Source organism: Heterodontus francisci, chromosome 5 (assembly GCF_036365525.1).
Source record: "Heterodontus francisci isolate sHetFra1 chromosome 5, sHetFra1.hap1, whole genome shotgun sequence".
Classification (NCBI taxonomy): domain Eukaryota; kingdom Metazoa; phylum Chordata; class Chondrichthyes; order Heterodontiformes; family Heterodontidae; genus Heterodontus; species Heterodontus francisci.
The window spans coordinates 114,627,416-114,641,765 of record NC_090375.1 but is presented as its reverse complement, the minus strand read 5'-3'; the positions used below and the strand labels follow the sequence as shown (position 1 = coordinate 114,641,765).

Here is a 14,350-nt window from a genome sequence, read left to right as displayed (position 1 = left end):
TGGGACCGGCTCTGGAGGAGATGGGACCGGTACAGGCTGGATGGGTTGCACCTGAACAGAGCCGGGATTGTGTTCCTTGCGGGAGGGTTTAAACTAGTTTGGCAGGGGGTTGGGGACCTGAGGGTAGATTCAGTTAGGACAAAATCAGAAATGAAACTGGAAGGCAGAAAACTAGTGGTTGAGTCTGGAAGGCAGAAGAAAAAAAAAGTTTGGTGGTGCTCAAGGGTATCTACTTCAATGCAAGGACTATAGCAAATAAAACAGATGAGCTGAGGGCACACATAAATACACGGTAGTATGATATCATAGCTGTTACAGAAACATGGCTTATGGAGGGACAGGAATGGCAGCTCAACATTCCTGGTTACAGGGTTTTCAGATGCGATAGGGGATAAAAAAAAAAGGAGGGGTGGCAATTTTGGTCAAAGAAACAATTGCAGCTGTGAGGAGGATGATATGTTAGAAGGATCATCAAATGAGGCCATATTGATTGAGCTAAGGAACAAAAAAGGGGCAATCACACTGCTGGGAGTGTACTATAGACTCCCAAACAGTCAGAGGGAGATGGAAAAGCAAATATGTAGGCAAATGTCTGAGAAGTGCAAAAACAATAGAGCAGTAATGGTAAGGAATAGTAACTATCCCAATATTAACTGGGATAGTTTTAGTGTGAAAGGAATTGTGGAAGCAGAATTCATGAGGTGCATTTAGGAGAACCTTTTTGCCCAGTATGTAGCAAGTCCAACAAGAGAGGGCGCTGTTTTGGACTTCGTTTTAGGAAATGAAGCTGGGCAGGTGGAAGGAGTGACAGTGGGAGAGCATTTTGGTGGTAGTGATCATAATTCAGTTAGCTTTAACATAATTACGGAAAAGGACAGACATAGAACAGGAGTTAGAGTTCTCAACTGGGGCAAGGCCAATTTTTACTAAGCTGAGGAGTGATTTAGCAAAAGTGGACTGGAAACAGCTACTTGATGGTAAATCAGTGTCAGAGCAACGGGAGGCATTCAAAGGGGAGATTCAGAGTGTTCAGAGTAAACACGTTCCCACAAAGAGAAAGAGTGGGATGGCCAAATCTAGAGCCTCCTGGATGTCAAGGAGCTTGCAGGGTAAGAGAAGGCAGAAAAGGAAAGCTTATGTCGGACACCGAGAACACAATACTGAAAGCCGAGAGGTGTATAGAAAGTAGAGGGGTGAAATCAAAAAGGAAATTAGGAAAGCAAAGAGAGGGCATGAAAGAATATTGGCAAGCAAAATCAAGGTGAACCCAAAGATGTTTTGTCAATACATTTGGAGTAAGAGGATAACTAAGGAGAGAGTAGGGTCCATAAAAGACCAAAAAGGTAACCTATGTGTAGGGGTGTAAGATGTTGGTATTGTTCTTAATGAATACTTTGCGTCCCTCTTCACAAAAGAGGGGACCGATGCAGATATTGTAATTAAGGAGGAGGAGTGTGAAGTATAGGATGTGATAAACATAAGGAGAAAGGAAATATTAATGGGATTAGCATTCTTGAAAGTGCATAAATCATCAGGGCCAGATGAAATGTATCCCATGCTGTTAAAAGAAACCAGGGAGGAAATAGCAGATGCTCTGACCATCATTTTCCAGTCTTCACTGGATACAGGTATGGTGCCGGAGGATTGGAGGACGACTAACGTTGTACCTTTGTTTAAAAAAGGAACGAGGGATAGACCGAATAATTACAGGCCAGTCAGTCTAACCTCAGTAGTGGGCAAATTATTGGAATCCATTCTGAGAGATAGGATAAACTGTCACTTAGAAGGGCACAGATTAATTAAGGATAGTCAGCATGGATTTAAGGGAAGATCGTGTCTGACTAGCTCGATTTGAATTTTTTGAAGAAGTAACAAGGAGGTTGATGAGGGAAGTGCAGTTGATGTGGTCGACATGGATTTTAGCAAGGCTGTTGACAAGGTCCCACATGGCAGACTGGTTGTTTAAAAAAAAAAAGCCCATTGAATCCAGGGAAATGTAGCAAGCTGGATACAAAATTGGCTCAGTGACAGGAAACAAAGGGTAATTGTTGACTGGTGTTTTTGTGACTTGCAGGCTGTTTCCAGTGGTGTTCTGCATGGCTCAGTACTCTGCCCCCTGCTTTTTGTGGTATATAGGAACAATTTGGATGTAAATGTAGGGGGCATATCAAGAAGTTTGCAGACAACACAAAAATTGGCCGTGCAGTTGATAGTGAGGTGGATAGCTGTAGGCTGCCGGATGATATCAATGGACTGGTCAGGTGGGCAGAAAAGTGGCAAATGGAATTCAACTTCGAGAAGTATAAGGTGATGAATTTGGGGAGGTCAAACAAGGCAAAGGGATATGCAATTAATGGGAGAATACTGAGAGGTGTGGAGGAAGTGAGGGACCTTGGAGTGAATGTCCACAGATCCCTGAAGGTAGGAGGACAGATTGATAAGATAGTTAAGAAGGCATATGGAGTCCTTTCCATCATTAGCCGAGGTATAAAATATAAGAGCCGGGAGGTTATGCTAGAACTGTATAAATCACAACCACAACTTGAGTACTGTGTGCAGTTCTGGTCACCTCATTACAGAAAGGGTGTAATTGCACTAGAGAGAGTAGATGGAGATTTATGAGTATTTTGCCAGACTGGAAAAATGCAGCTATGAGGAAAGATTGGGAGATTGGGTAGGCTGAGATTGTTCTCATTGGAACAGAGGAGGCTGAGGGGAGATTTGATTGTGATGTAGAGGCCTGCTCAGGTCGGGAAAAAAGAACCCGACCGAACCACCGCAGACCCGAATCCCTCCGATTTTGCCCTGAGCCCGCCCTGACCCGAGCCCAACCTGATCATCCGTTTACTCACCTTCAGACTCGGAATCTCCACGAAGCTGCAGTGCATGCGCGATAACATCATCGTGACATCACTCGCTCACTGCGCAGACTCAGTTTCGTCCCGGACTCCCAGCTCAGGTAAGTTTTTTGTTTTTTAAATTTCAATACTTACCAGCAGAGCACTTACCGTGTGTGTCCGGCTCGACCTGACCTGAGCCCGAATGTCGTACCCTGAAGATGGACCCGACCCGAACCCGACACATGGCGTCTGGTTCGGATCGGGGAGCAGGCCTCTATTGTGATGTACAAAATTGTGAGGGGCCTGGATAGAGTGGATGTGAAGGGTCTATTTACCTTAGCAGAGAGGTCAATGACAAATGGGCATAGATTTAAAGTAATTGGTAGAAAGATTAGAGGGGAGATGAGGAAAAGTTTTTTCACCCAGAGGGCGGTGGGAGTCTGGAACTCACTGCCTGAAAGGGTAGTAGAGGCAGAAACCCTCCACTCATTTTAAAGATGTCTGGATATGCACATCAAATGTCGTAACCTGCAGGGCTAGAGACCAAATGCTGGAAAGCGAGATTAAGTTGGGTGACTCGTTTTTCGGCCGGCACAGACAAGATGGGCCAAGCAGCCTCTTTCTGTGCTGTTAGCTTTCTAATTCATAGATTAGAATCATAATTATGTGTGGGCCCTGGATAGAATCATAGGCTTTCTTCTGTACTGTATCATTCTTTCAGCCCATCCTGTCTGTGCTGGTTCTTTGAAAAAGCTACCCAGTTAACCCAACTCCCCTGCTCTTTCCCAATTGCCCTACAATTCTTTGCTTCTTCAAGTACTTGCTGAATTCCCTTTTTGAAAGTTATTATTGAAACTACTCCCACGACCCACCACCCTTTTAGGCACTGTTACAGATCATCATAACTCACTGTGTTTTTGAAAAGAAATTCTGATCACACTTCTGGTACTTTTTGTCAATTACCTTTAAATTTGTGTCTTCTAGTTGCTGACCTACTGGAAACCATTCCTCTGTACTTTATCTATTTAAAAACCCTTCATGATTTAGAACACCTATTAAATCTTCTCTTAACCTTCTCTACTCCAATGGTTTTCTGAAAAGTGAAAGCTGCTGACAACTAACCTTGTTCTATGATTGCATAACTTGTACTCCTGATTCCTGTCCCTCCCTAACTATATAATTCGAGTAGCATATCTGCATGAACCAAATTTAATCCTTTCATTATTTTAAAGAGCTTAATCAAATCTCCTCAAAGTCAGCACTTTTTCAGAGTAAAAAACTTAGGCCTCAGCCTGTGATGGTCATTAAGGGCTTTTAAACTAGATATCAATGTAGTGGCCCTCCTCTGAACCTTTACCAGGGCCTCTATATTCACCAATCAAGGACACCAAAACTGGATGCAGTATTCTAGATGGGGCCAAACCAAGGACTTGTACAGTGAAAGTGGAGGGTTTTTTTATTTTGTAGTTGGTCATTTGTAGAGTCATAGAGAGATACAGCACTGAAACAGGGCCTTCGGCCCACCGAGTCTGTGCCGACCACCAGCCACCCATTTATACTAATCCTACATTAATCCCATATTCCTTACCACATCCCCACAATTCTCCTACCACCTACCTACACTAGGGGCAATTTACAATGGCCAATTTACCTATCAACCTGCAAGTCTTTGGCTGTGGGAAGAAACCGGAGCACCCAGCAGAAACCCACGCGGTCACAGGGAGAACTTGCAAACTCCGCACAGGCAGTACCCAGAACCAAACCCGGATCGCTGGAGCTGTGAGGTGGCGGTGCTAACCACTGTGCCGCCCCCATATTTAAAGTAATATGTTCCGCAGAGATGGAAAAAATTGCTAACAATGTATAAAAGGCTTTCTTGTGTCATAGAACCATAGAAAAATTACGGCACAGAAGGAGGCCATTCAGCCCGTTATGTCCATGCTGGCCGTTAAATTTAATTATGCTTTCAAAGGAAATAATTAACTAAAGTGGAATCTTGCATTATCTGCAATTATGGAGGCATTGGCTCAGTACTGCATTGGAGTGTCAACCTAGATTTTTGTCCTCAAGTCCTGGAGTGGGACTTGAACCCCCACAACCTTCTCACTCAGGCAAGTGTGCTATCAACTGAGCCACAATTGACACAATATTCTGTAACACAGTTGCTCTGTTGTCCAGCTCTTGCAGTTGCCTTTGCTTGGTTCCACTTTTACATATCTGAAAGCCAGAGACTTCTCAAGTGTTTTCTCAATACTTTTATTCTCCTGTAAATGGATTAATGACAGTTTAGATAAGCAGGCAGTCTCATAAGAACTGATACCTACATCTTTATTCATTGGCATACAAAGTCAGCGCAGCCCATGTCCAACAATTGATCCTTATAATAGTAAATTACTTGCTGGAGAAATAGAGAGGATTCCCATTGTTTCCTGACAAAATAAATCACACCATTACAGCACTTAGTATAGGCTAGTATGCCACTGACCAATGGGAAGCTTTATACATTAGTGGCATCTTGTTTTTGTGGGAACTCTTAAGTCTTTGGTTTTGAATGCTGTGATAGGTCTGTGAGGAAAATGTGACTGAAAACTTTAACCTGTAATTGGTCCTCGTAACTACTTATTCATTGTGATGTAATTTCTTATAATGGTTAATTTGCATCTCGATGGTTAAGTTCCTTCCATGTCACAGCACTAAAACAGCCTGAATCAACATCACGGGCTGAATTTTATGAGTGCGCCGCAGTTTGCGGCAGCGCACTCTTAAAAACGGCACGCATCCCGTGCAGATGCGCCGTCCCTGAGCCTAAAGGCCTGCTACCCGACGGGACCCGACAACACGTGTCGGGTTTGGGTCAGGTCGCTCTTCCGGGTTCGGCTTTCGGGTCGGTGTCGGACACAGCGTATTAATTGGACTTGAAAGGTTGTTTAAAAATGTGAAGATTGGAGCCATGAAGTCGGTGATTGTTTGGTCACATGTTAAACAGAAACCCATGGAGTTGTGCCCAGACAGGTTGTGCCACACTGTACCAGTATCTGTATTGCTTAAAATAAACACAGCAATTGCCCAAAGGCTGAGAAAATATTATTATACATTACCTAGACTCCTGCTTTACAGATTGAAATACTTGCTGCAAAAAATCCAGTGAGCAGCTGAGATGCAGAGACCAGGCAGGTCCTGAGTGATTAATTATTATAAAATATACAGTATTTATATAAAATGATCACCGTCAGGACTCTAGTCTACACACGTACAGTACTGTATGTGTGTAGACTAGAATCCTGACAGTGATCATTTTATATTTTTTATATAAATACTGTATTTTATAATACTTAATCACTCAGGACCTTCCTGGTCTCTGCATCTCAGCTGCTCACTGGATAAACTTGCAGCAAGTATTTCAACCTGTAAAGCAGGAGTCTAGGTAATGTATAATATCTTCTGAGCCTTCGGGCAATTGCTGTGTTTATTTTAAGCAATACAGATACTGGTACAGTGTGGCACAACTCCATAGGTTTCTGTTTAACTCGTGACCAAACAATCACTGACTTCATGGCTCCAATCTGCATCTTTTTAAGCAACCTTTCAAGTCCAATTACAGTTTTTATTGCTTATCTGCACAAAGTGAAAAACGGATTTGGAATTAGAAGGTAGGTAAAGTGAACATTCTGGTGGTCAGGTCAGGTTGGGCATGGGAAAAAATGGAAGGACTTGGGCCGGGTCAGGCTCGGGTCCGATGTGGTTCTGTTGGGTTTGGGTCAGGTTTTTTTTCCTGACCTGAGCAGGCCTTTACCTGAGCCCCCATGATATTAAGCGAGGGGGCTTATTTAAATAGAGGAGATGCAGCCGCCGCTTCTGATGGCGTAGAGGGGGCGGCCGCCATGTCCCCGGCAATGGTGTACGGTGCCATTGCACAGGCACGGCGCCATATTTAAAGGGCTTTACTTCCTTAGCAAAAATTTAAATTTTTGCTAAGGAGCATTAGTGCAGATATTTATTAAATAAATGCTTATGTTATGGAGGCCCTTGCCCAGCCACCCCAATGGTCATTTAACTGGCTGTCATTGACAAAAAATACCTCCCCCCACCACAATCCTCAACCATTTGCCCTTCAGCCCCTTCCCACCATTCACAGAACCAATAATATTTGATTTCCCTGCTCCTCCATCCCTCCCGCCCTGAAAATTTTATTCCCCCCCACCAGGTTCTCGCCTTGGAACTTAGTAGGGAGTTCCGAAGGCGCGCAAGCTGCGTTTGGAGTCGGTAAAATCGGCGTGAGATGTCTGCCGCCTGAAGATAAGTATTAGCATGTCATTTAGGTTCATTTGAATATTTTGTTTAAAGGCCTGCCGCTAGGCAGCAGAGGGGCTGCACCAAGGTCCCCCTGCCACTGGTAATATGCAGCGGGCCCTTCTTGACGTCGCAGGTCGAGGCGGGCCTCTCCCCGCAGCATTTTAACGGCCCCCGCACCACGACCCACGGCGTCGAGGGGCCAGTAAAGTTCAGCCACGTATGTGTGGTTGGGACTGTGCATTATCCAATCCTATCATTAACTGTTGACATCTCAAAAAGAAAAAGAAAGACTTGCATTTATATCGTGCCTTTCATGACCACAGGATGTCCCAAAGCCCTTTACAAGCAATAAACTATTTTTAATGAGTAGTCACTGTTGTAATGTGGGAAATGTGCCAGCCAATTTGTGTGGCGCAAGTTCCCACTAAAACAAGTGTGATGATGACCAGATAATCTGTTTTTGTGATGTTGATTGAGGGATGAATATTGGCCAGGACACCTGGGTTAACTCCGTTGTACCTCTTCAAAATAGTGGGATCTTTTACATCCACCTGAGAGGGCAGACAGGACTTTGGTTTAATGTATCATCCAAAAGACGGCACCTCTGACAGTGCAGCACACTCTCAGTCCTGCACTGGAGTGTAAGCCTTGATTTTTTGTGCTGAAGTTCTGTAGTGGGACTTGAACCCACAACTTCTTATTCAGACATGAGAGTGCTCCCATCTGAGCACAGCTGACACATAATGTCCTGTAATGCCTTTCTTCTGTTGTCCAAGTCTTAGAATTGTCCTTGCTTGGTTCCACCTTTGCATATCTGAAAGCCAGAGAAACTTCAGTAATGACTTCTCTTTCCACCCCATACTTTTACCTCTGGAGTCTCCCCATGGATTTGTCCTTGTCTTCGTTCCTCTTCCTGATCCAAATTCTACCCCTTGACATCATCATTTGCAAACATGGGGTCAACTTCAACATGTATTCTAATGACACCCAGCTCTACCTCTCCACCACTTGAACCTCCTCTATGTTTTCAGACTGTTTGTCCAATATTAGTTTTGGATGAGCTGCAATTTCGTTGTTAAACATTAGGAAGGCCATCGTCTTTGGCCCCCAGCATGAATTCTGTACCCTTGCCACTGATTCCGGCTTCCTCCCTGGCCATTGTTTCAAGCTGAGCCAGGCTGTTTGCAGTCTTGACATCCTTTTTGGTCTCGACCTCAAGCTGATCTTCTGACCTCAAGTACTCTTCATCGTAAAGATACCTATTTCCACCACCATAACATTCATCTTCCTCCACCAATGCCTCAAAACACCCACACCTCTGTCACCTCCAGACTCGACATTCTAATGCTCCCCTGTCCAACTTCCCATTACTCACCCTCATCAGCTCATCGAAAATTCTGTTTCCTGAATCATTTCCCACTCGACAACAGCCACTTGCATTTATTTAGCATAGTAAACCTCCCAAGGCTCTTCACATCATTACTCTTGTCCTTGCTGAGCTACATTGGCTTCCAGTTGCCCCCGGTGCCTCAAATTAAAAATTCTAATCCTCTTGTTTTAAATCTCATGGCCTTGCTCCTCCCTATCTCTGTAACCAACTCCATCCCTACGACACCCTCTCTTTTCCCACTGCTTCCCCTCTGAATACTCCATTCCTCTGACTTTGGCCTTTTGTGCACTTCTGTCGCTTTGCATCACCACTGGTGACGGTCTCATCAGCCATCTAGACCCTACTCTTTGGAATTCCCTCTCTAAACGCTCTACCTCTCCTTTAAAACTCTCCTTAAAACCCTTTGACCAAGCTCTTGGCAGCAGCCATTCATTGCACTTACACTAGCTCTCTCAGACTTTTTCTTTGGCTTTTGCACTGAAATTTACAGTGATTAGAAGTCCATTCAGCACAGAACTCTACAGTGGAACTATGTGAAAAGGGCAAGCAATTGTGTATCTCCTTAACCAATCATATTGAAGAATTCTTAATTAGGCATGCAGCGTCTGAACCGCAAAGTATAAATTAGAGTAGTTTATTCAATACCAAATCATGTACAGAAAGCCAAATAGAGAAAGGAAAAGAAAGATGGGAGTAAGAGAGATAAGTGGCAGAAAATGTTTTTAAAATATTTTTTAAATTTCAACAATAATTAAAATTGCTTTCATACTTGTAAAAATTAATTCAGTGCCAGAGGGATTGTCTGGCAGTAATTAAGAGTTATCATGCCATTAACAAATTACTTATACTGGAATGAAACAAGTCCTAAGTTTTTCTGGCATGCTTTGTGGTTATCTATCATGTTAGTGCTGCAACTTCATGCTGTTCCATGAGTTTCAGTGCCATCTCTCTGGGCAAGATACCGATGTAGCAAAGCTTCTGCAGGAGAAGAGCAACTCGAACCGCAGCTTCCTGATTTCCGCATTTAACTGCACATGTGTGGACACCAGAAGTTGTCGTCTGATTTTGCTCTATTAATGCTTACGTTGTTATTTCTTCTGTGCAATTATTTCCTTGTCTGTGTCCATTTTTGTCTGGTTATGCCTCTGAAGTGCCTTGGAGCATTTTTCTATTTTAAAGGGATAACATAAATACAAGTTATTGTTACAACACTGAGCAGTTTTAATTGATTTTTCTTGGGCTGCAAAAATCTCTTCAAAACTGTGCTACCTTGGCCATAAATAGAATATAAATTGTGAGGATAGGTTCAATAACTCCTTCCAATATATTTATTGATTATAAAATAATGAAACTATTTAACACGTGGTGATCAATGCAATAGTACAAATATATAGAACAATGCATGGATAGTAAATAGAATCTAGTAGCTATTTTATTTTTGAAAAAGCTGTTCATGAGCAACTCCTTGGAGATCAGCTAGTATCTGAATAAATATATTTATGGCATTCTTGATCTTGACTGAATTAACAATCATTTATTATGCATAGAAAACACGTTCATGTCTATGCAGCTCTTACATTTGTCAACGTGAGTTTATTAGCTTGGTATCAGGAGATTCACAGGGATTACACTCAGCTATTTCAGAAAAAGTGATGTATAAACCTAATCGGCCAAGCTGAATTTTCTTTACTCTTGAGTGGTTACATGGAAATACACTTAAGTACATAATTTGTTTTCACCATTCTTTCAGTTAAAAAGCAAATTTGTTTTACAGTTTTATTTAACTTGGTCTCGTGTATTACAATTAAACTAATTAAAAAGTTCTTTACATTCATATTTTGGCTTTTCAAATATTCATACTTAATACTGGAATCTGTCTCTTATAGTTTCAGGACTCCCACAATAAGACGAACGGTTTTAGATAGTACACCAAGGACACCTACCCCTTTCAAGAATGCACTTGCTGCCCAAGAAAAGAAATATGGGCCACTTAGAATGGTGGTAAGTGCAGTATTGTAGATCAACACTTGTTAGTTTGGTTTTGTTCAGCGTATTTCTGCCTGTCTTGAGGTCATTCACTTCTTTTGTTGTTCTATCCTGCTATCAATTGTTATCTCACTTTATGAAGCATCCTTATGTAAACAGCTGGGTATTAATATCCATCGGACTGTCCAATGATACTATCCTCCAATGGAAGACAGCACAAACCCTATCAACCAGCACCCATGTCAAGATATAGTAGTGTTAAAATACTTAAAGGCCAGAATGTTACATTGGGCGGTGGCCCCGCCCACCATCTCAAAAGTCAGTGGCAAGCCTGTGTGTGTCGGTCTTGGGGAGCCAGGCCGGGATTTTTCACTCTCCATAGCCTTAATTGGTCTCGGGCAGGGCTTTCACCTCCTTGAGGCAGGATGTCCTGCCTAATGGAGCTGCCAGCCAATCCGCGGGTAAAACCAGGCGGCCTTCTTGCAGGCTGGGTGGGGCCTTCCTGATCAAACACCCACCACCCAGCCACCACAGCAAGAGGAAGGATGGCCCCGGAATTAAGTAAATTTTTGGAGCCTCGCTGGGGACAATCGGCCGGGCCCCATCGAGGTAAGGGGGTTGGGGCTTCGCGGGTGTCTGATCAGGAAGGCTCCACCCAGCCCGCAAGAAGGCTGCCTGGTTTTACCAGGTGGGGTTCTTCAGGCATTTGCTGTCCCACCGCCGAGGGTAAAATTCCTGTGGCAGCAGAAATTGATTGGCCTGGGGTGGGTGGGCCATTTCTGGCTGCTGCTGTCCCTAAAATTGCAGTGGGGGCGGGAGGGAGTCTGAAATGCCCCCACCCCCAGCCTCCCACCCAATATTGCGCCCCCCGTGGCCACCAGCCCGCTCGTTTGTGGGCTGTAAAATTCTGGCCAAAATTTCTGAATTTATTTTTTAAAGAAGAATGACATATTGTATAGTATAAATTAATATATGAAAAGGTGGTTCGCAGAAAATAGCCATTTCATGAATTGGTCAGTATAATTTTTTTTTCATCTGTTTATTGGTACTTTTGATTCTCTTAAATGCTTTTGCATACATTATCTACAACAACAACAACTATTTATATAGTGCTTTTAATGTAATAAAACATCCCAAGGTGCTTCACAGGAGCATTTAAAGCCAAATTAGTCACCAGTCTACATAAGGGGCAATATTCAGGTAGATGGCTAAAAGCTTAGTCAAAGAGGTAGGTTTTAAGGAGTGTCAAAGGAGAAAAGAGATGTTGAGAGGCAGAGAAGTTTAGGGAGGGAATTCCAGAGCTTAAGTCCTAGGCAGCTGAAGGCACAGCCATCACTGGTGGAGCAATGAAAATCGAGGATTTTGAAGAGGTCAAGACTAGATGAACATGGATATCTTGGAGGGTTGTGGGACTGGAGGAGATTAGGGAGTGGCAAGGCCATTGAGGAATTTGCAAAGGTAGGAAATGATGGGGGTGGTTTCCCTTTTCACCTCTCAACTTACCACAGACTGTTTTTTATTAGAATCATGTTTTAACCCCTTGAGCATTTTAACGGTCAATAAACACAAATGACAGGTTTTTCATAGGTTTGAAGGAAGATGTTTATTAAACAAAAAAAAGCAAAAATTCACAACTTCGCCTACACATGCCACGCAAACACATACATACAAAAAAGACATTAAAAGATAGCATGCGTTTAAGGTCTGGTGTTTTTTTTAAGAGTTTGTTATGAAACCTTGTTCATTTTCCCAGGAGGAAAATTTAAATGATGCAGGCCTGTTCTTCCTTTTCTCCTGGTTTACTAAAGTAAAGCTTTGGAGCGTTTTAGTTTGATGGATGCTTGTTGCAGAATTCTTTGGTTAAATCTCAGTCACAGTCCGTTGACTAAGATCCTGTTTCAGTCTCTCAGATGGGGTGTTTTCAACAGTCACCTTTTCATCTCTACATCAAGTTAATTTTTTTAAAGATGGTATTCAGCAGCTACTGCTTCTTGGCTGGAATAGATCTTTCTCAACCTCCTGGCTGCTGTTTTTCCTGTCTCTGCTCTGCTCAGAAAGTATCTTTTTTTTTTAAAAACCACCTTATCAGGCTTGATTCCTGTCAGGTGACCCAAGTTGCTCTCCCGATTTGGTGTCATCTATTATCCAGAGTTTGGGCCTGGAGACGCTATGTTTGCAAAGGTCATTGTTAGTGGAACTGGTTGAAAAGGTAGTCATTAACATGGAATGGGGTCATTAGCATTTCTAATGCTTTCTTCAAGGCTGGTCCAGACATCATGATGGTTTCAGTCTCCAGCAGTCACTATGTATATTTGCAGTACAGGAGAGGCCACCTGACCTCTTACTGCATTTTGTCTGGTAGCAAAAATGTGTCCATTTTTTTGGAAGGTTAATTCACCAATTCATTTTTTTTATAGTTTATAATTGAGCGTGAAAACAGTTTAAACATTCGCCATCTTTTAAATGAAGAAAATGTAATTACTCCTTTGTCTACCCAGCCTCAGTCACTTGCACACTTAGAAGAGGATATTCGAGAGGTCTTGAAGAAGGAAACTGGTACCGACATATTACTTGGAGAAGGAATGGACCCCATCTTCAAAATCTGTGAGCAAGAGGTGCGAATATAGTTTGGCTTTTTTCTTGTAGCCTGAATTAGTTTTTCCAAAATATTCCTTATTAACATTTGAAATGTTATGTAATGTACTTTTACAAATTTGACTAGCATAAATTGCAAATACAGATCAGTACATGAGGTACCTCACTACTTGTCATACAGGTTAGATTTACAATGAACATTTCCATTTCGTGTCAAACATTCTCTGATCCATATATCCGTAGGGGTTTTACACGGTTTCTATCCCCTTGGTATACTATGGGGGGAGGACCTTGGACAGTGGCCTTTCCCCATTGAGCTTTTGTGGTGGCTGCCCCAAGCTTTAGTGCATCCCTCAGCACGTAGTCTTGGACCTTGGAATGTGCTAGTCTGCAACACTCTGTTGTCGACAGCTCTTCGCACTGGAAGACTAGCAAGTTTCAGGCAGATCAAAGAACATTTTTCACTGAGTTGATGGCCCTCCAGCAGCAGTTGATGTTTATCTCTGTGTGCGTCCCTGGGAACAGCCCATGGAGCACTGAGTGATGTGGTACAGAGCTGCTCAGGATGAACCTCGACAAAAACCACTGCATCTCTTTCCAGACTTGCTTTGCAAAAGCACATTCCATCAGAAGGTGGGTGACGGTCTCTTCCACACCACAGTCGCCTCGAGGGCAGTTTGCGGTGGCGCTGAGACGGTGAGGACCTTTCTCGCCATCAGCCAAGCTACTTGGAGCTTGTTTGAAAGTTCTGGCGATGACGGTCTGCTCATGGTACCATCTGACAAGGTTCACCATCTCCTTTTCCCGCAGGGCCTCAAGGATATTATGTTTGGACCACTGCCTGATGGACTTGTGGTCAAAGGAGTTTTCTGCACAAATGAATAGTTTGTAATCTAGGGTATTCTGACTGACTTGTAATTTCCTGGCATTCATCTTTACTCCTGTTCTTCTCCCCACCGCTAACAAATCACAGCAGACTGCTCCTTTCAAGAAAGTACGAAAATCTCTTGTTTTAGACACATGGATCAAGGATGACCTTGGTACTCAAAAATTCACACAGACTTCTGTTTCAGATGTACAGGTGAGTTCGCTAATGCTTATTGGAAACTTTGCAATGTAGAAATTTTTAGAAGCAAATTAATTATGCATCTGAGTGTCTTGAGAATTGGTATGAAAACTAGTTACAATTCGCTACAAAGTTTAATTTTTTATTCATTGCCATTGCTTCACATGTTAAGGCTCTGTG

General features: G+C 42.9%; 1 protein-coding gene across 6 annotated transcripts in view; it reads left to right on the top strand.

Annotated features, from left to right (window-relative positions):
* Positions 1-14,350, top strand: part of mybl1 (v-myb avian myeloblastosis viral oncogene homolog-like 1) — a 113,369-nt gene that overhangs the window by 79,351 nt on the left and 19,668 nt on the right. For 5 of the 6 annotated variants that reach the window (XM_068031930.1, XM_068031933.1, XM_068031934.1 and 2 more), the window contains 3 exons: positions 10,410-10,524; positions 13,008-13,124; positions 14,078-14,185. In XM_068031930.1, the coding sequence (XP_067888031.1) occupies positions 10,410-10,524; positions 13,008-13,124; positions 14,078-14,185 (340 nt within the window). The remainder of the gene's footprint in view (positions 1-10,409; positions 10,525-13,007; positions 13,125-14,077; positions 14,186-14,350) is intronic. The other variant, XM_068031929.1, reaches the window with a different exon arrangement.